The 20,549-nt window shown below is 41.4% G+C and overlaps 1 protein-coding gene across 4 annotated transcripts in view; it reads right to left on the bottom strand.

Moving 5' to 3' along the window:
* Positions 1-20,549, bottom strand: part of PARP4 (poly(ADP-ribose) polymerase family member 4) — a 352,799-nt gene that overhangs the window by 176,570 nt on the left and 155,680 nt on the right. For all 4 annotated transcript variants that reach the window (XM_069759088.1, XM_069759086.1, XM_069759089.1 and 1 more), the window contains exons 34-36: positions 19,223-19,252; positions 17,760-17,792; positions 6,840-6,953 (exon numbers count right to left, since the gene is read on the bottom strand). In XM_069759088.1, the coding sequence (XP_069615189.1) occupies positions 6,840-6,953; positions 17,760-17,792; positions 19,223-19,252 (177 nt within the window). The remainder of the gene's footprint in view (positions 1-6,839; positions 6,954-17,759; positions 17,793-19,222; positions 19,253-20,549) is intronic.

Below are 20,549 nucleotides of genomic sequence, written 5' to 3'. Positions count from 1 at the left end.
GCTTCAGAGAGACCCTTTCTGAAAATTGCTGTCAGCGCACATTCATTCCATTGAGTGAGCACAGACCACTTCCTAAACTTCTGACAATATATCTCTACCTCATCCTGACCCTGACACAGAGCCAGCAAATTTTTCTCTGCCTGATCCACTGAATTAGGTTCATCATACAGCAATCCGAGCGCCAGAAAAAACGCATCAATATCGCATAATGCAGGATCTCCTGGCGCAAGGGAAAATGCCCAGTCTTGAGGGTCGCCACGTAATAAAGAAATAATGATCTTAACTTGTTGAACTGGGTCACCAGAGGAGCGGGGTTTCAAAGCCAGAAACAGTTTACAATTATTTTTGAAATTCAGAAACTTAGCTCTATCTCCAGAAAATAAGTCAGGAATAGGAATTCTAGGTTCTAACATAGATTTCTGAACCACAATGTCTTGAATATTTTGTACTCTTGCAGCGAGATGATCCACACAAGAAAACAGACCTTTAATGTCCATCACTACACCTGTGTCCTGAACCACCCAAATGTCTAGGGGAAAAGAAAGACAAAACACAGTGCAGAGAAAAAAAAATGGTCTCAGAACTTCTCTTTTCCCTCTATTGAGAAGCATTAGTACTTTGGGCCTCCAATACTGTTATGAACTGGTGATTCAGAAACACAATGGACCTGGTGGTTAAGAGCACACAAAGTGACCTGATAGTTACTAATAACATAGGACGAGCTCTGAGACGTGGGAACTCTGCTGACCGCAATCCCTAATCCTATCACACCACACTAGAGGTAGCCGTGGAGCGCTCCTGACCAGACCTAGGCGCCTCGGACACAGCCTGAGAAACTAGCTAGCCCTGAAGATAGAAAAATAAGCCTACATTGCCTCAGAGAAATTCCCCAAAGGAAAAGGCAGCCCCCCACATATAATGACTGTGAGTAAAGATGAAAATACAAACACAGAGATGAAATAGGTTTTAGCAAAGTGAGGCCCGACTTACTGAATAGACCGAGGATAGGAAAGATAGCTTTGCGGTCAGCACAAAAACCAACAAACAACCACGCAGAGGGCGCAAAAAGACCCTCCGCACCGACTAACGGCTTCTGCGTCCCAGAGCTTCCAGCAAGCAAGAAAAACCAATATAGCAAGCTGGACAGAAAAAATAGCAAACAAAAGAAACACAAGCAGAACTTAGCTTATGCAGGGCAGACAGGCCACAAGACGATCCAGGAGAGAGCAAGACCAATACTGGAACATTGACTGGAGGCAAGGAACAAAGAACTAGGTGGAGTTAAATAGAGCAGCACCTAACGACTTAACCTCGTCACCTGAGGAAGGAAACTCAGAAGCCGCAGCCCCACTCACATCCACCAGAGGAAGCTCATAGACAGAACCAGCCGAAGTACCACTCATGACCACAGGAGGGAGCTCGACCACAGAATTCACAACAGGGAACCATTTGACATATTGGAAGAAAACAAAAAGTGAGGAGCAGAGGGAATAAAATAAGTGCAAACATATTAGGAATATCCAACAGCTACTAGCATATGCTATAGAGGGACTGTGTTGAGCAGTCTGAGTTTGTTAATTATGTGCTGTGTGATCTTTTTGGTTTGTTTGTGTCAGTTCTCTTCTGGTAATGTTGTGGTTATGAAAATTGAGGTTGCATTATACAGATACTTGCAAAAGAATTCACCCCCCTCGGCTTTTTACCTACTGTATATTGCTATATTACAACCTGTGTATAAATATTTTTGTAATCCGATTTGTGTGTGATGCCTCAATGCTAAATTCTCTAAGTTGGTGAAGTAAGAAAAATATAGGCAGAAATTAAATTTCTAGGATCAAATAACTATAAATTGGCATGTGCATATGTATTCACCCTTTCCGTGAAAGAAGCCCCTAAAAATTTCTGGTGAACCAATTACCTTCATAAGTCACATGCCTTGTGAAAGAAAGTTCACCTGTGTGCAATCTAATTGTCACACGTCTGTTAGTATGTACATTTTACCTTTTCTGAAAGGCCAGAGAGGCTGCAACACCATTAACAAGAGTCATCACTAACCAAACACCCTGAAGACCAAGGAGATCTCTGAACAAGTCAGGGACAAAGTTGTTGCGAACAACAAGTCAGGGTTGGGTTATTAAAAAAAAAAAATCCTAATCTCTGATGTTTCCCTGGAGCACCATCAAATCCATTATCATTAAATGGAAAGAATATGGTACCACAAAAAAACTGCCAAGAGAGGGCCACCCACCAAAACTCTCAGCCCGGGCAATAAGAGCATTAATGAGAGAGGCAGCACAGAGACCAAAGGTCCTGAAGGAACTGCAAAGTTCCCAAGCAGAGACTAGGGTATCTATCCATATGACCACAATAAGGCATACACTTATTAGAGGTGGCTTTTATGGAAGAGCGGGCAGAAAAAAAGCCTTTACTTACACACAAAAATTATAAAGCTTGTTTTGAGTTTGCCAAAAGACATGTAGGAGAGTCCTCCAAATGTATGGAGGAAGGTGCTGTGGTCAGATAAGACTAAAATTGAAGTTTTTGGCCACCAAGCTGAATACTATGTCTGGCGCCAAACCAACACAGCTCATCACCACAAGAACACCATACCCACAGTGAAACACAATGGTGGCAGCATCATGCTATGGGGATGTTTTTACAGCAACAAGGACAGAGAAAATGGTCCCGAGGGGAAGATGGATGGTGCAAAATACAGGGATATTCTTGAGCAAAACCTCTTTTAGTCGGTCAGTGATTTGAGACTGGGATGGAGGTTCAGCTTCCAACAATACAATGACTCAAAGCATACTGCTAAAGCAACACTTGAGTGGTTTAAGGGAAAATGTGTAAATGTTTCAGAGTGGCCTAGTCAAAGCCCAGACCTTAATCCAACTAAGAATCTGTGGTCAGACATGAAGATTACTGTTCACAAGAGGAAACCATCAAGCTCGAAGGAGTAGGAGCAGTTTTGCCTTGAGGAATGGACAAAAATGCTAGTGGCAAGATGTGGAAAGCTCAGAGATTTATTCAAAGCGACTTGCAGCTGTAATTGCCGCAAAAGGAGGCTCTATAAAGTACTGACTTTAGGGGGTGAATACATATGCACATGCCAATTTTTCGTTATTTCATCCTGGGAAGCACGGTGGCGCAGTGGTTAGCACAGCAGCCTTGCAGCGCTGGAGTCCTGGGTTCAAATCTCACCAAGGACAACATCTGCAAAGAGTTTGTATGTTCTCTCCGTGTTTTAATGGGTTTCCTCCGGGCACTCCGGTTTCCTCCCACATTCCAAAGACATACTGATAGGGAATTTAGATTGTGAGCCCCAACGGGGACAGCAATGATAATGTGTGCAAACTGTAAAGCGCTGCGGAATATGTTAGCGCTATATAAAGATTATTATTATAAATTTCATTTTTGCCTATATTTTTCTCACTTCACTTTACTAACGTAGACTATTTAGTGCTGATGCATCACACACAAATCGGATTACAACAATATTTATATACACATTTTAATGTAATAAAATAGGTAAAAATACAAGGGGATGAATACTTTCACAAGCCACTGTATCCCAAGAAAAACAGTTTGTTCTCCCATAATGTTCAAATGCTAATAATTCTGCTGACAGAAAGTTGAAATCTGCAACATAAAATACCTACATTTGCTAGACTGTTTTCATCTGCTATTTTGCCCTCCTGGAACATTGTGTGTGGGGGCATATTTGTGGGCAATATACTCTGATAGGGGTATCATAATCAGTGAGAACACTAAGGGGCTTCAATAGGAGCAAAATGACTGTGTAGTGCTGCAATACATGCTCCTTTCCCTGTCTTTAAAGGTTGGAAGGTATGTCCCTCTGTGATTGCACCTATGTACTGTGACCCCAACACATTTTTTTTTAATTGAAAGGGGGGCTCAATTAGGACATTTGCTATTGCATTGCATTAATGTCAATGTGCTATTGCTTTATGTTATTACATTACCTCTATCTTTATACACTGTTTAAATGATGAAATATTGATATACACTGTCATGTCGAGTCACTTCTCATGGGCAAGCAGTGAGGAGGGAAGTCAAGGAGTCAGAGTTTAAAACCAAGGACAAAGGGATAAACCAAGGAGGGTACCTCAAGGACAAAGGGATAAGACAAACAACAACAAAAAAAAGAGAAGGGTCTTTGTCATCTTGGAACAGCAACCTGAGAGTTAAAAAATCCTAGGGAGAAGTTTCTTGGGTACACAAGGTCTTAAAGGGAACCTGTCATCATGTTTTACCAATATAAAGTATTGGCAAAACCTTTACCGCCTATTTACAGTATTCCAGGAAGATGACTGAGTTTCCAACCCCTTCTGCATAGCTTCAAAAACATCTGTTATAAATTTCCCTATTCAGCGCGGTCCAGTCCGATGGGTGTCTCTTGTCTTGATCTGATGCCTCCGCTCTGGTCACAATTGCCATCTTCCTGTCCTACGTCATCCACTCAGTGTCCCCAGTCGTGTTCTCACGCAGGTGTACTTAGCTCTGCTGAGGATAGAGCAAAAGAACAGTGTACTTTAATGCACATGCGTCGGCTTTACTTCTAGGTCATCGGTGCTCCTTGGCCTTCCCCGACACATGTGCATTACAGTACTTTGATCTGCCCTGCTGAGCGGCAGTGAAAAGTGCGCCTGTGCAGGTGCATGATGGGGGACACTGTGTGGATGATGTAGGACGCAACATCCACATGAAGCAAGAAAGGAGGACGGGGGTTGCGACCAGAGAGGAGGTGTCAGATCAAGACCAGAGATGCCCATAGAACAGGATCATGCCATATGGAGTCATTATAAAGGATATTTTGGGGGCTATCCTTAGGGACTAATATACAACTTCCTAGAATACTGTAAAACAAGCAGTAAAGGCGGTGGCAGGACTTTATATTGGGAAAAACTGATGACAGGTTGCATTTAATCAAGTCAAGAAAATATAATTGGGAGTTGTATCTATATGGTTTCATGCAGCTTACATGCACACCGGCAATGTTCTAAATAAAAAAAACGAGGATGAGAACTCCTGCCTGTGCTAGAGGTGTGGGCTCTGGCCTATTACACCACAAATTCCCTTCAGAGCTCACTGATTGGCTGTTGAGGTGACATCAGCGCCACGGCCAATTAGTTATAGAACACCAGAAGCAGCGCCAGAGGCTCACCGGTGGACCTGGGGAAGATGAGTTCAATGCGGTTTGTTATGTTTTCACAAATTGTAGCTAGGCCAAACATCATCTAAAAGGAAACAACCCCTATAATGAATACGAACAAGTCCTTTTCCACAGTACGCTCACCAGATAGTGATCCATTCAATGTATACACAGCATATACAGTACACAGTTTGATTTCACTTCTCAATATTGAACGTAAAGGTTTTTTTTTCAACATAATAAATGGATAAAACGACAAAAGAGCTTGTACAAAAACAAGCAACTTTGCAATTTACTTGTTATAAATACTCTGTTTTCAACAACAGATTATGGTTAGTTTAGCTGTGTACTGCTCCTTGCCTATCAGCAGTGGCCGGACTACTAGGCAAGGAGCGAAGTGTTTACAAGTTCTTTGCTAGAGGGCTTGTAAGTCCTGCTCTGAAGCTGGAAGGATCAATGGTCCCTCCAATGATGCAGAGGCAAAGTTGCACAGTTGGGGCCAAGAGACAGACTATGAAGATGATCTAACCTGTCAAGCAACCTTGAGTGTACCGTACCACCACCCCTCCACCAACAAGCAGGAGACACGGGAGTGATACGCTCCTTAACAATTATGTTGACAACCCCTTTAATTTACTCAAAAACTCTAGAAATTTGTTTAACTCAGCTTCAGCCCATACGTACATGACCATTGTGGAAGACCAGCTCACTCAGCTAGCTGTACACGGAGGTAGACATGGGAACACTGTCTCATTAAGTCCTTCACAGGTTTAGGTACATGCAGCATAAACCATGGTGAAGTAAAAATAAACACGGCCCTTTGGGCAAAACAGGAAAAAAAGTGGTATATCACAGTCCATACTTGTGCGGGGATCTGCCCATTCAGGGTTAGCAAAACACACATGGTTCAGTTTATCACCAACACGAGCGCCTACAGGACAAATCGGGACAGGAAACCTGGAACTACTGCTAATTATAAAAAAAAAAAACACCCCGCCAAGCTGGTAGAATTGATAGGGGCACGGTGCTGTTGCCCATTGCATTGCAAAGTTCATATCTGACATACAAATATATGTTGTGCATGTTAGAGCCCCCTTTACGGATGCTTGGGCCACTGGCCGCCCTCTTGTTTATGAACTGGGATAGAGGAGAATGTGCTGATCACGGGGGGATCCAACCACCGGGACCTCTGAAGCCCCATCCATAAATGGGGCTCTGCAGCCCTATCCAGAATGGAGCAGAGCGATGGTTCATATTCATGGCTGCCGCTCAATTCATTGTTAGTAGCACTGCCAGAGAAAGCAAGATTTTCTCTGACTATAGACCATGAATTGTGCATGCTCCCAGCAGTCAGACACCAAGTTATCCGCTATTCTATGCATAAGGGAGTCCTTGATTTCTGGGAATAACCCTTTACTTAAACCTCCATTTACATTAATCCGGCTTACGTAAATTATATTGTACATCCAGACCCTGGTGATTTTTTTTTTTTAGATCTATCTTCTAAGAAATTGTTTAGTATGCTTACATTTTGGCATTTCAAATTTGATGCAAATATTAAATACGAAAATGAAAGGATTTAAGCATGAATATTAATAAAGTAAAATAACAATATACATGTGAAGATGACAAATAAAAGTAAGAGATGCAATGTATTTGACATTACCGTACGTCTCTTTTTCCGGCGTGTAACAAGTTTCAGGATATCGGGGGAAGCTACATTTGCTGAATATTCAGATTCATCCGGTACAGATACCTGTGATTGTTCAGGCTTAAGAGTCTGTAAACAAGAAGAAAAACAATCTAGCCATTTTGGAAACCATATTTTTTTAGTTTAGGAAAATATTTCCAGGAAGCCTGGCTCAGTGGCCACCTCAGTAATCCCTGGCCACAGACCAAAGGCCTGCAAATCTTCTACCTGCGTCATCCTTGACACCTCTTCCAATTAGTCGGTCCAGAAAGTCAAGCCTACTAATCAGGAGATTATGGGTATGCCACAAGTAGTTCACTGGGTGGGCTCTAGTCCAGTGGTCATGGACTACCAACGCGTCTACTGGACCAAGTTCCTGCAAATCCTTTTGCTCAACTATTATTCTATTGTCTAAGACAAATGCAAAGAGTTCATATAGCTGGGAATACTATTTTATTTATAACCTAATAGTACATAACTGCCAACTTTTTAAGAAAAGAGGAATACATTGTGTGATGCGCGTATTATAGCCACCACCCAATCCACGCCCATCTACCATTTCTTTCTCCTCTGGTAGGAGGAGATGTCAGAGGGGCAGTGACCGTGAAGGACATTCAGCAGACGCCTGAGACTGCAGACCCAAATCTAGGACTGTCTGCTGTATCCAGGACTATTAGGACTAGAGATGAGAGGATTGATTCATGGGACTAAGCTCCAGTGTCCAGATCAGTACTACTTGGTGGCTCAGCGGGAGGCAGCAAATCTCTTACCTTCCGATGTTCTCGTCACAGCTTTTGATTAGCCAGAGCTGCCGGGACGTCATTTGTTTGTCCTACTCATCTCTAGTTGGGACCTATGGATTTATTTTTTGTTCCATCAATCACAGTTGAAGCCGCCAGAACTTTCTCATCTTTATGTAGCTTCACCATATGACATCTGGCTTTTTGGTGTCTGTAAAGCAGTGTTCACACGTTGCATAGGTTATGGAAATTTGGGTTGGATAAATCTATCCTTATGTGTGTGCTGCGGCCGTTCCCAATAAGACTGAGTATTTTGAGCGCTCAAGGAATGAGACTGCACAACATTGTAACAATAACACTCCACCAATACTGATGATTTATTGCACATACATGGATTTATAATTGCATATAGAAAGGGGTGGTTAGGGGTGGTTAGTTAATTACCATATTGTTTAGCTCCTCTGTTATTGGTTATCTAAATATATATAGAATATTGTGATTAATGCACATATAAATGCTGATTAAGCAACTAAAATGTAGCTCTCTGCATCTTTCTGCATCTAGGACAAAGTTGAGACATCTGATCATCACTTAATACATCTGGTGCTGTTCCGCTTTCTGCTGGAAATTACCGAACAATCTGTCTGGCTTATAACAGTTTATATCAGCATTTTAAGCAATTGATTATAGTGTATATATGATTATAAAGGAGTATACATGCAAGTGAGATCTACATGATATATATATTTCCATCACACATGAATTCTGTGTTTTTTTGTTTTCTGCAGGATCCACACCAAAATACTCAATAACAATCTTCTCTGATTATTGAACTTTAGCTGTATTTGTATGCGTTTTCCCCCTTATATGATGCGTCTCTGGTGCAGAGTTGAAGCTCTGTTTTTAATGTGTTTTTTTAAATTTAAGAAAAGTTTTGATTCTGCTCAACATAGAAGGCTCCCGACAAAAAACATTACGAACACTGCACAGTTCAGTCACGTCTTTAGATGCACGGGGAAGGGGGTGAAGCAGAATTTATGTGCAAAAAAGCAGCAGAAAATACGCAGTATTTACCCTACATGTGAACACGGACTTAATGTCTAATCAAAGTGGTAGTGATTCCACGAAATCTCCGTCCTCGGTGCGTCTAAAGACGCTGCTGAACCCTGCAGTTTGGGTGCTTTTTTTTTCTAAAGGTTTCTATATGGAGTCTGAAAAAAAGAATTAAAAAAAAAAAACACTGTTGCATTTCTAAGTGCAAAATCAAAACTTTTCTGCATGATTAAAAAAGGATTAAAAACGCAGATTCACATCGGTTCCAAAAACTCATCAAATATGGGGGAACACGCATAAAAGAAACACAGCAAACACACAGCAATCAGAGAAGATTGTTATTGTGTCATGTGGTGTGGACACCTGCATAAAAAAAGCAGTAGAAAAAATGTATCATTTACACTACGCGTGAACACTTCCTCCGCTTTACATTTTTTATGTGTTTAATAGAGAAAAAATATCAATCACGCCATTTTTTACGCCATTTACTGATCCCCAGAAATAATCCGATCATTGTGTTGTGTGGGTTGTTATGATTATAGGAACACCAAATATGTCATTTGCTGATTTGTCATGTTTATATTTTTTAAAAAGCGCCGTAAAAATTACATTTATGTAATTGTTTTTCAGAATTTTTTAATAATTTTATAGGAAGAAAAAAAAAATCTCTGATTTATTCTCCCCTCTAGAATACAGAGACATAGAAATACACTGTTATACACAATGTATCTCTATGTCTCAATATAATCTGCCGGTGGGGTTGGTGGCTGACTACAGATCAAGTAGAAAAAAATTCTCCCAGTGACAACACCAGAGCCTGTGGTTCAGTATCCCTAGCTACTGCCTGCAATTATTGAGGCTGTTGGCTCAAGTCCCTGGAAGACTCACAAAAAAAAGAGAAAATTACATTTTTGTAACGGATTTTCATAAATTTTAGTAGTATTAAAGGAACAAAAAAAATCTGACAGTTTCTTTGCCTATAGAATACAAATACATAGAAATACACCGCTATATACAACTTATCTCTATGTATAAAATAGTATAATCTGCTTCCGGTTTCACTGACTGTTAGGGTACCGTCACACTATACGATTTACCTACGATCACGACCAGCGATATGACCTGGCCGTGATCGTAGGTAAATCGTAGTGTGGTCGCTGGGGAGCTGTCACACAGACAGCTCTCCAGCGACCAACGATGCCGAGGTACCCGGGTAACCAGGGTAAACATCAGGTTACTAAGCGCAGCACCGCGCTTAGTAACCCGATGTTTACCCTGGTTACCAGCGTAAAAAAAAAACAAACAGCACATACTTACATTCTGGTGTCCGTCAGGTCCCTTGCCGTCTGCTTCCCGCACTCACTGACTGCCGGCCGTAAAGTGAAAGTGAAAGCACGTCACCGCTGTGCTCTGCTTTCACTTTACGGCCGGCAGTCACTGAGTTCGGGAAGCAGACGGCAAGGGACCTGACGGACACCAGAATGTAAGTATGTGCTGTTTGTTTTTTTTTAGTTTTACGCTTGTAACCAGGGTAAACATCGGGTTACTAAGTGCGGTCCTGCGCTTAGTAACCCGATGTTTACCCTGGTTACAAGCAAACGCATCGCTAGATCGCATCGCTAGATCGGTGTCACACACACTGATCTAGCGATGCCAGCGGGAGATCCAGCGACAAAAGAAAGTTCTAAACGATCTGCTACGACGTACGATTCTCAGCAGGATCCCTGATCGCTGCTGCGTGTCAGACACAGCGATATCGTAACGATATCGCTGGAACGTCACGAATCGTACCGTCGTAGCGATCAAAATGGCAGTGTGTGACGGTACCCTAATACAGCTCAAGATTACCAAATTCTCCTCTGTACATTATTCTGGGCTGTGGTTCATTGCTAGAGCTGCTGCCTTCAAACATGAGAGCGTCACTTTGCGTCTTGAGAAAAGCAGATCACAAGACAAGAAGGGAATAATTGAATTTAATTTATGCGCTGAGCAGAGATATGCGACCCTGAGCTACGGAAGACGTCGGAGAATGGTGCAATGCTGATGATATCCTACTCTTACTTATGTAAAGGTGGAGAATATGGCGTAACACCCCTGTGAAGACCCCTGTTTTAATGTGTGCAAAATGTACTGTATTGCATGTTTTTTTTCTTCCTGGAAGCTGCAGTTCCTGTTAGTCAGTGGCGACAAGTGTGAGGAGGTGGACCAATTGTCAGGTTTCTCATCCTGAAGATATCAATGAGTTTAATGTAAATGTGTGAAATATGGTTTCTTGTGGTAACAATTGTTAATTTCCCTGTGGGCTGCAGTACTAACCAGCAGACACAAGATGTCACTGTTCTCCTTTTCACTCTTGTATAGAGTATAGGTGAAAGGTTATGTCTTCCCAGCGACAGACAGCAAGGACAGTGTGGAGTCAACCTTAAGGCTGGTCCATAGTGGGGAGGAGATTTGGGAATCTCTTTTTAGTGTGAAATTTAAGAAATTAGTGAAGGAAGAGAAGATGGGAGAGTGTGGAGAGAGCTAGATAATTAGTGTGGAGCTGGAAGGCACAAAGCAGCAACAATCAGAAAGGAACTTTAGAGGCGACTGAGATCCAGTTCAGCAGGCACATGGGTGAAAGCCATTAGTGGGAGAATGAAAGTAAGGCGTGAGTTCAGTGTTGACCAGACGTGGGATGCCCTGTAGAGAAAGGTCTTGTCCAGCTGAGGACATGGTAGAGGGATGCAGCTCTAAGAGAGGCCCTCATTAATGGATCACAAAATGATGTTTGGGTGTAAGGTTCACAGCGTAACATATCGACCTGTGTGTCCCTGCATCGGGAAGATGAAGGTGAAGGTGAAGATGAAGACTTGCTCTGCTTGTCTACCATCCACATGTAAGAATCCACCTCGCATTAAACAGAAGAAGTTGTAAAGTGTACTCTACTAGGGTACAGTGGTCACAGCAAAACACATTGACCCGTGTGGCCTTGTACCAGGAAGATACAATTGACCAACTTGTCCTGTTGTTCTTCAGCAACATTCACAAGTATTGTGCCACTGCCCATAACCACTAAGTTTTAGGTCTCTGTATTATGGAGATTAAAATAGCAAGCTTTATTCCTGCTATCCTCTGTACAAAAATGTTATCGTCAGTAAAACGGACTCAATTTTTGCAAACTTGTCTGGTTTCTTCACTTAGTTTAAAGGGGTCCGATGCCGCACAATTTGTGGCAGGACTGAGCCTGAAGATATCCGCAATAGCAACACAAACCTGTGTAAGGTGTTTCGATGTCTTCCGTTTTCCCCCTTACACTTAAGATAACTCAATGCTTAATTAACACTTTTAATTGGAAAGATGGCATCCCATGTGCAAATAGGGTCACATTATATTGTCACTGCCTTAAAGTTGGACTGGGTTTCATAACTTCGCTAAATGCTATCAGGTGGCATAACTGGCCTAACTACCTCTATATCACGCATCCTTTGAGCCCCCTCTCCTTCTCAACTTGAAAGCCCCAGAATGTCATCCATTAAATACCCTACTATGGTTCCCTCCTACCCAATGTAAACACATTTTAAATTCCGTAATGTCCTACTACCTTAAAATTTGGGACTGTGAAATATTTCCTCTGATCTCATATCTTCTTTTTTATTTCTAGAACCTCTTTAGGGTAATCACCAATTTCCCGTAGGCACTAAGTCCCCTGTAGTGTCCACAAATGGACCACAGCAGGAATCACCAAGCTTCATCAGCAATAATGATCCCTCTTCCACTTTTCAGAGAAAAATGTAATCTTCCTCCCAAAGAAATATTCAGATACTATTAACTCAAGCACTTCATTACTTTTCTAATGCAACCCCACGATACTGTTTCACCCCATGTGAACTGAGATGTTGTCTAAACCCTCATGTATCAGGCAACATTGCAGTCCTCTATACCCATCTAAGACATACCTCTCACAGACACCACCTCATCTATACCTCTCGCTGGGAAGCCAATATTGGCTCCACACTGTCTAATGAAGACTGGACCCAAATTTGGTCCTCTACCATGAGTTGTCTAGTTAACACCTTGAAGCTAAAGACTAATTACAAAGTCATGATGAGTTGTTACTTGTCTCCAGCTAGAGGAACCAAAGCCATTCCTAACTATTCCTCCTAATGCTTTAGAGGATTGCAATCTACAGGTGAAATGCTCGATATACGTATACTACTATTATGGCAATGTTTTGGATATCACATTGCCACTTTATTATGATTATATATGCACTTCAGTACTTACATTTCACAGGATTTACAGTGAATGAAATAAGTATTTGATCCCTTGCAGATTTTGCAAGTTTTCCCACTGACAAAGACATGAACAGTCTATAATTTTAAGGGTAAGTTAATTTTAACATTGAGAGATAGAATATGAAAAAATAAAATCCAGAAAATCCACATTGTATTAATTATATAAATTTATTTACATTTTGCAGTGAGAAATAAGTATTTGATCACCTACCAACTATTAAGAGTTCTGGCTCCTACAGACCAGTTAGACGCTCCTAATCAACTCATTACCTGCATTAAAGACATCTGTCTTACAGTCACCTTTATAAAAGTCTCCTGACCACAGACTCAATTATTCAGTCTCTACAACATGGGCAAGACCAAAGAGCCTTATAAGGATGTAAGGGACAAGGTTATAGACCTGCACAAAGCTGGAATGGGCTACAAAACCATAAGTAAGACGCTGGGTGAGTAGGAGACAACTGTTGATGCAATAGCAAGAAAAAGGAAGAAATACAAAATGACTGTCAATCGACATTGATCTGGGGCACAATGCAAAATCTCACATCGTGGGGTATCCTTGATCATGAAGAAGGTGAGAGTTCAGCCTAAAATTACACGGGGGGAACTTGTTAATGATCTCAAGGCAGCTGGGATCACAGTCACCAAGAAAACCATTGGTAACACATTACGCCGTAAAGGTTTAAAAATCCTGCAGTGCCCGCTAGGTCCCCCTGCTCAAGAAGGCTCATGTGCAGGCCCGTCCGAAGTTTGTCAATTAACACCTGGATGATTCTGTGAGTTATTGGGAGAAGGTGCTATGGTCAGATGAGACAAAAATTGAGCTCTTTGGCATGATCTCAACTTGCCATGTTTAGAGGAAGCGAAATGCTGCCTATGACCCAAAGAACACCGTCCCCACTGTCAAGCATGGAGGCGGAAACATTATGTTTTGGGGGTGTTTCTCTGCTAAGGGCACAGGACTATTTCACCGCATCAATGGGAGAATGGATGGAGCCAAGTACCATAAAATCCTGAGTGACAACCTCCTTCCCTCCGCCAGGACATTAAAAATGGGTCGTGGCTGGGTCTTTCAGCAATACAGTGTCCCAAAGCATACAGCCAAGGCAACAAAAGAGCGGCTCAAAAAGAAGCACATTAAGGTCATGGAGTGGTCTAGCCAGTCTCCAGACCTTAATCCCATAGATAACTATGAGTTGAAGCTCTGAGTTGCCAAGCGAACGCCTCAAAATCTTAATGATTTAGAGATGATCTGCAAAGAGGAGTGGACAAAAAACCCCTCCTGACATGTGCACAAACTTCATCATCAACTACAAAAAACGTCTGACTGCTGTGCTTGCCAACAAGTATTAAGTCTTGTTTGCCAGAGAGATCAAATACTTATTTCTCACTGTAAAATTTTGTTATTCCATCTCTCAATGTTAAAATTAACCTACCTTTAAAATTATAGACTGTTCATGCCTTTGTCAGTGGGCAAACTTACAAAATCAGGAAGAGATCAAATAATTATTTCCTTCACTCTATATATACGGTATATATATATACAAGACCACTGCTCCTCCCCATAACCACCCTCCCCAATATCACTGAAGGAGCGCTCACTCAACTCCTCTCCAAATCACAACTCACCACTTGTGCACTTGACCCTTTCCCATCCCACCTCCTTCCTAATCTCACCACCAGGCAGCGTATCACAGCCCTAATCCATATTTTGAACCTATTGCTAACCTCTGGTACCTTCCCTTCTGGTTTCAAACATGGCACGATCACACCTATCCTAAAGAAGCCATCATTCGACCGGACCTCTATATCCAGCTATTGCCCCATATCGCTGCTTCCAAACTCCTGAAACAGCATGTCCATGCTGAACTTTCTTCTCTTCGCTCATCTAACTAACTCGTTGACAACCTACAATCTAGTTCTGTCCCCACCATTCCACCGAAACCGCCATGACCAAAATTACTTACGACTTACTTACTGTCACAGAAACAAACAACTCTCTATACTCCTTCTTTTAGATCTGTCCTCTGCCTTCGACAGACTCTGCTGTCCAAAATCCCTGAGTAGCTATAAGCCATATCCTTCTCCTCACGCTTCCTAAAGCTCAATGTGGACAAAACTGAACTCATCATCTTTCCTCCATCTCACCCAACTCCTCTACCTGATCTACGACAATAAATAATATCACACTTTCCTTTGTACAGCAAGTCCACTGCATCGGAACCTCAACTCTGCCCTGTCCTGCCACCTCCAAAAAATAGGGCATGCCCTTATTTCCTGCCTCGACTACTGCAATATCCCCCTCTCTCCTAACAGTCGCACCTCTTCTGTCAGTTTTTAAAGGGGTATTCCCATCTTTAAGACCTTATCACAATATGTAGTAGGTGTAATAATAATAGTAGCAAATACGTCCAATTAAAAATGTAGTATAGTTTTTCAGATTCACTGTCTCACGTGGTGTCGCTCATTAAAGTAATGAATATGGATGCATATTCATTACTTTAATGAGCAGTACGTGACCGCTGAAGATAGGAAGAAGCAGCCGGCTCCCGGAAACCATCTGACAGTGAGACGCTGCCAGGGACCCCGCCGGGAGCAGGTGAGTATAACTGGGGAGGGTGAGCATTCCAATATTCCCCTGACCCCGTTCCACCATTGGGTGCCGCTCCGTCTTCCGCGTCCTCTGCCTGTGACTACTCAGGTCAGAGGGCGCGATGACGTGTTTAGTGCGCCCTCTGCCTGAACAGTCAGATAGCCAGAAGACAGAGCGGCGCTCAGCGGTGGAATGGGACAGGTGAATATCGCAAATGCCGGGGGCCTGAGCGACGAGAGGTGAGTATGTGATTTTTTATTATTTTAATCGCAGCAACAGCATATGGGGCATAATCTATGGAGCATTTTATGGGGCCATAATGTATAGAGCATTTTATGGGGCATAATCTATGAAGCATCTTATGGGGCATAATCTATGGAGCATCTCATGGGGCATAATCTATGGGGCATTTTATGGGGCATAATCTATGTGGCATTTTATTGGGCATAATGTATGGAGCATTTTATGGGGCATAATCTATGGAGCATCTTATTGGGCATAATGTATGGAGCATCTTATGGGGCATAATCTATGGAGCATCTTATGGGGCATAATCTATGGAGCATCTTATGGGGCCATCAACCTTTATACAGCATTGCATGGGGCATAATCTATGGAGCATCTTATGGGGGATAATCTATGGAGCATGTTATGGGGCATAATCTATGGAGCATCTTATGGGGAATAATCTATGGAGCATTTTATGGGGCATAGTCTATGGAGCATCTTATGGGGCCATCAACCTTTACACAGCATTGTATGGGGCATATTCTATGGAGCATTTTATGGGGCATAATCTATGGAGCATCTTATGGGGCATAATCTATGGAGCATTTTATGGGGCCATCAACCTTTATACAGCATTGTATGGGGCATAATCTATGGAGCATGTTATGGGGCATAATCTATGGATCACCTTATGGGTCACCCCCTGACGAAGGATTTGGAAATCCGAAACGCGCGTCGGGGTGCGCATAGTTTGGATCGGTGGCACGATTAAGGTATTGGCATTCCTCCTATTTAACCCTTTACTACTGTACTTTGGATCGTTAGCACATAGCACTTTTGGTTCTTCTTTGCATATTGCACATTGCACATTTTGCACTAGTATAAAGCCCACGGCTTATTTTTTGGGGGTAATATATTTTAACCCCATATTTTATACCTATACACTTCTACTATTTTTTACTTGTGTTACTTAGTACTCTATATAAAGTTTTTTTAGGAGCCCTGAGATTTATTCTCCCTTATATGGTACACCCCATGCCAATTCTGGTTTTTATATATTGGTGATCATTTTGTATACATATATGTCACCTACTATATTATTGTTTTTATTTTCCAACATGTGCACATGAACTTATTATGTTGTTACCATTTTCAATTTAATAAAATAATATTCTATATAACGTATATCCGTGCCACTAATTTCTTGGTAGGCGGTCTATGACTCTGGTGGTTGGCATTCTGTCCTAATCTATGGAGCATTTTATGGGGCCATCTACCTTTATACAGCATTGTATGGGGCATAATCTATGGAGCACCTTATGGGGCCATCCACCTTTATGCCGAATTGTATGGGGCATAATCAACCTTTACACAGCATTGTATGGGGCAAATGTTTCCATGGAGCATCTTATGGGGCCATTAATAACCTTTGTGCAGCATTATATGGGGCATATTTTAATATGGAGCATCTTATGGGGCCATCATGAACTGTATGGAGCATTATATGGGGCATATTTTAATATGGAGCATCTTATGGGGCCCATCATAAACTTTAAATGGGGCTCCTGATTCAATATGGATATTCAAAAACACTTAACCTACTGATGTCTCTATTAATTTTACTTTTATTGGTATCTATTTTTATTTTTGAAATTTACCAGTAGCTGCTGCATTTCCCACCCTAGGCTTACACTCGAGTCATTAAGTTTTCCCATTTTTTTGTGGCAAAATTAGGGGTACTCAGGTCGGCTTATACTCAAGTATATACGGTACATCTTTATGCACTACAGAACTGTGAGTAGTTACTGCATTTGACTTTCCCTGAGCATACCCATGAGGACCCCAATATATCACATCTGCACGAACGAGGGAAGTCATCATCTGGGTTGGGACAGAAGAGTCAGCCAGACTTTACATTTTTGCTGAACGAAAATATGTAGATCAAAATCTCTAACAAAATAATAAAAAATATTAAATATAGGGGAATAATAAGAAAAGAGCTTACCATTGGGAGAGCCTCATATACTTTCTCACCCTCCTGAAAATAGATAAGAGGACAAATCATATCCTGGAAACTTACGCATAATCATAAAAATTAATTACGGTAACTGATACTTTTTTTCAACCTATTTTTTTATTGACCTGGCTGAAAAATAAAAAAGAACATAACATATAATTTAATTGTACAGTAGGGAAAATAAGTATTTGATACACTTCCAATTTTTCTTGAAGGTACAGTACATTTCAACAGTGAGAGCCAGAATTCTTGCTGGTTGGTAGGAGATCAAATACTTAATTCATGCAATGAAATGCAATTTAGTTATGTAAAAATCATACAATGTGATTTTCTGGTTTTTATTTTTTGATTTAATATTATATTTATATATATTTTATTTTTAGATTTATATTAAATTAATACACCGATATATATGAAAACATTTGGGCCCTTTCACACAAAGCTTTCTTAAAAATGTTCTGCAGAATGTCTCAGCTAAACATCACATCTGCTGTCAGAGCAAAGACAATAGAAGTAGCTGGTCGGCGCAAAAACCACTGAGCCGATCTCCAGGTATAAGAACTTTAGTGAGGGTGCGGGATAGACAACGAGTTTCAAAGACAAACTATCTTCTTCATCAAGTAATAATTAATATCAACTGGTGCTACCTGGTGAAGAAGACAGGTCTGTGCCTTCAAATCTGTGGCTGAATATGCACAACCTAGCTGGGGGGGGTAAATTTCTTTATAGGTTCTATAATTTAGATAGCTGCGGTTACAGCACCATGGAGCACTCTGTTTATTAATGTTGACTGTGGGGGAGGGAAAGCTAGTGAGTGATCACTACACAATACTTACACGCAGAGTTGCTCAGGGCCTAGTACTGTCACAATAGCAATGTTTTTCACAAAGCAGAGCATCGGCAAGACTATTGTTAACATGCAGACTAAGGCCAACATAAAGTGTATTTATTGCATTTTTGTGTCTTTTTTCATCTTTTTTTCTCCTCTACGCCTATGTGCAGCCAGCTTGATACAGTGGAAAGAGCCGTCATTTTCTTACTCTTATCTGCTAAAACTACATTTCCCAGCAGCACACTGCTTCTCCGCAATGCTGCAGGCCGCTCCATTTTCTCTCTTGTGTGCTTCGTCTCTCTGAGTTTAGCAGTTGAGACCAGCACAATACCCCAGTGCCTTACTCCGAACAAAGCGTGAGACTGGGCTCACGCTACGGCACCTGTGTGGACGTGTCATTCTCAGACACTTCTCAACTGGTGTACTTTTTTTAACATAGATTTCAAACATTTTTTCTTCACTGGGGATCCTGTTGCAGCTCCAGTCTGTGCAATTTGACTTGCTTCTACTCCATATGTAGCAGTGCCTAATCCCTTCTTCTGTTTGTAGTGGATCATGTCCAGCCTTCTATAACACCGTGCCTTGAAAGTTGAGTGATTAAACAAAAAAAGTAACTTACCGACATTTCAGCCTCTTCATAGGCTATTGGCTAAAAGAGAAATTTTAAAGATGCTCATTAGTAAACAAAGCTTTAAGAAATAATTTTCAGAATTCATTTAGAAATACATCTTTGTAATTGTCCAGTCACCACCTTACTTTATACCCATATCTTTAGCGCTACGTGAAGCAGTGACCAGTATAGACCATATTTATAAAGACTGAATAATAGGAAGTGCTGCATATCAGCAGATCTGTACTTCAGGAACCTAAGGAAAATTTATGTCTACAATGTTCCGCGCCAGAAGGCACAGTGATCACTGTAAAATATAGTGGAGAAGGGATAATATTTTTCATGAAGGAAAATTATGCTAATGTATTGTGGCTTTCAATATTCTCTCAACGATGTACAGTGAGGAAAATGAGCATTTTGACAGACGATTTTGCAAGTTTTCCCACCTACAAAGAATGGAGAGGTCTGTAATTTTTATCGAACGTACACTTCAACTGTGAGAGACAATCTAAAAAAATTCCAGAAAATCACATTGTATGATTTTTACATAATTAATTTGCATTTTATTGCATGAAATAAGTATTTGATCACCTAAAAACCAGAGAGAATTCTGTCTCTCACCGACCTGTTAGTTTTTATTTAAGAAGCTTTCCTACTCTGCACGTATTACCTGTATTAATTGCACCTGTTTGTCCACACACTCAATCAATTACACTCCGACCTATCCACCATGGCCAAGACCAAAGAGCTGTCTAAGGACACCAGAGACAAAATTGTAGACCTGCACAAGCCTGGGATGGGCTACAGGACAACAGGCAAGCAGCATGGTGATAAGGCAACAACAGTTGGCACAATTATTAGAAAATGGAAGAAACACAAGATCACTGTCAATTTTCCCCAGTCTGGGGCTCCATGTAAGATCTCGCTTTGTGGGGTAAGGATGATTCTGAGAACGGTCAGGATAATGCCCAGAATTACAGGGGAGGACGGTTATTAACACACTATGCCATCATGGATTAAAATCCTGCAGGGCACACAAGGTCTCCCTGCTCACACCAGCACATATCCAGGCCCGTTTAAAGTTCGCCAATGAGCATCTGGATGATCCAGAGGAGGCATGGGAGAAGGTCTTGTCATGAGATGAGACTAAAATAGAACTTTTTTATATCAAGTTCGCTCACCGTATTTCGAGGAAGATGAAGGCTGAGTACAATCCCAAGAACACCGTCCGAACCGTGCAGCATGGTGGGGGAAACATTAGATTTTGAGGTTGGTTTTCTGTAAAAGGGAACAGGACAACTGCACCGTATTGAAGGGGGGTTGAAAGGGATCATAT

This window comes from Ranitomeya imitator, chromosome 3 (genome assembly GCF_032444005.1).
Source record: "Ranitomeya imitator isolate aRanImi1 chromosome 3, aRanImi1.pri, whole genome shotgun sequence".
NCBI lineage: Eukaryota > Metazoa > Chordata > Amphibia > Anura > Dendrobatidae > Ranitomeya > Ranitomeya imitator.
The sequence above is the reverse complement of the archived record's forward strand: the minus strand, read 5'-3'. Positions and strand labels throughout refer to the sequence as shown.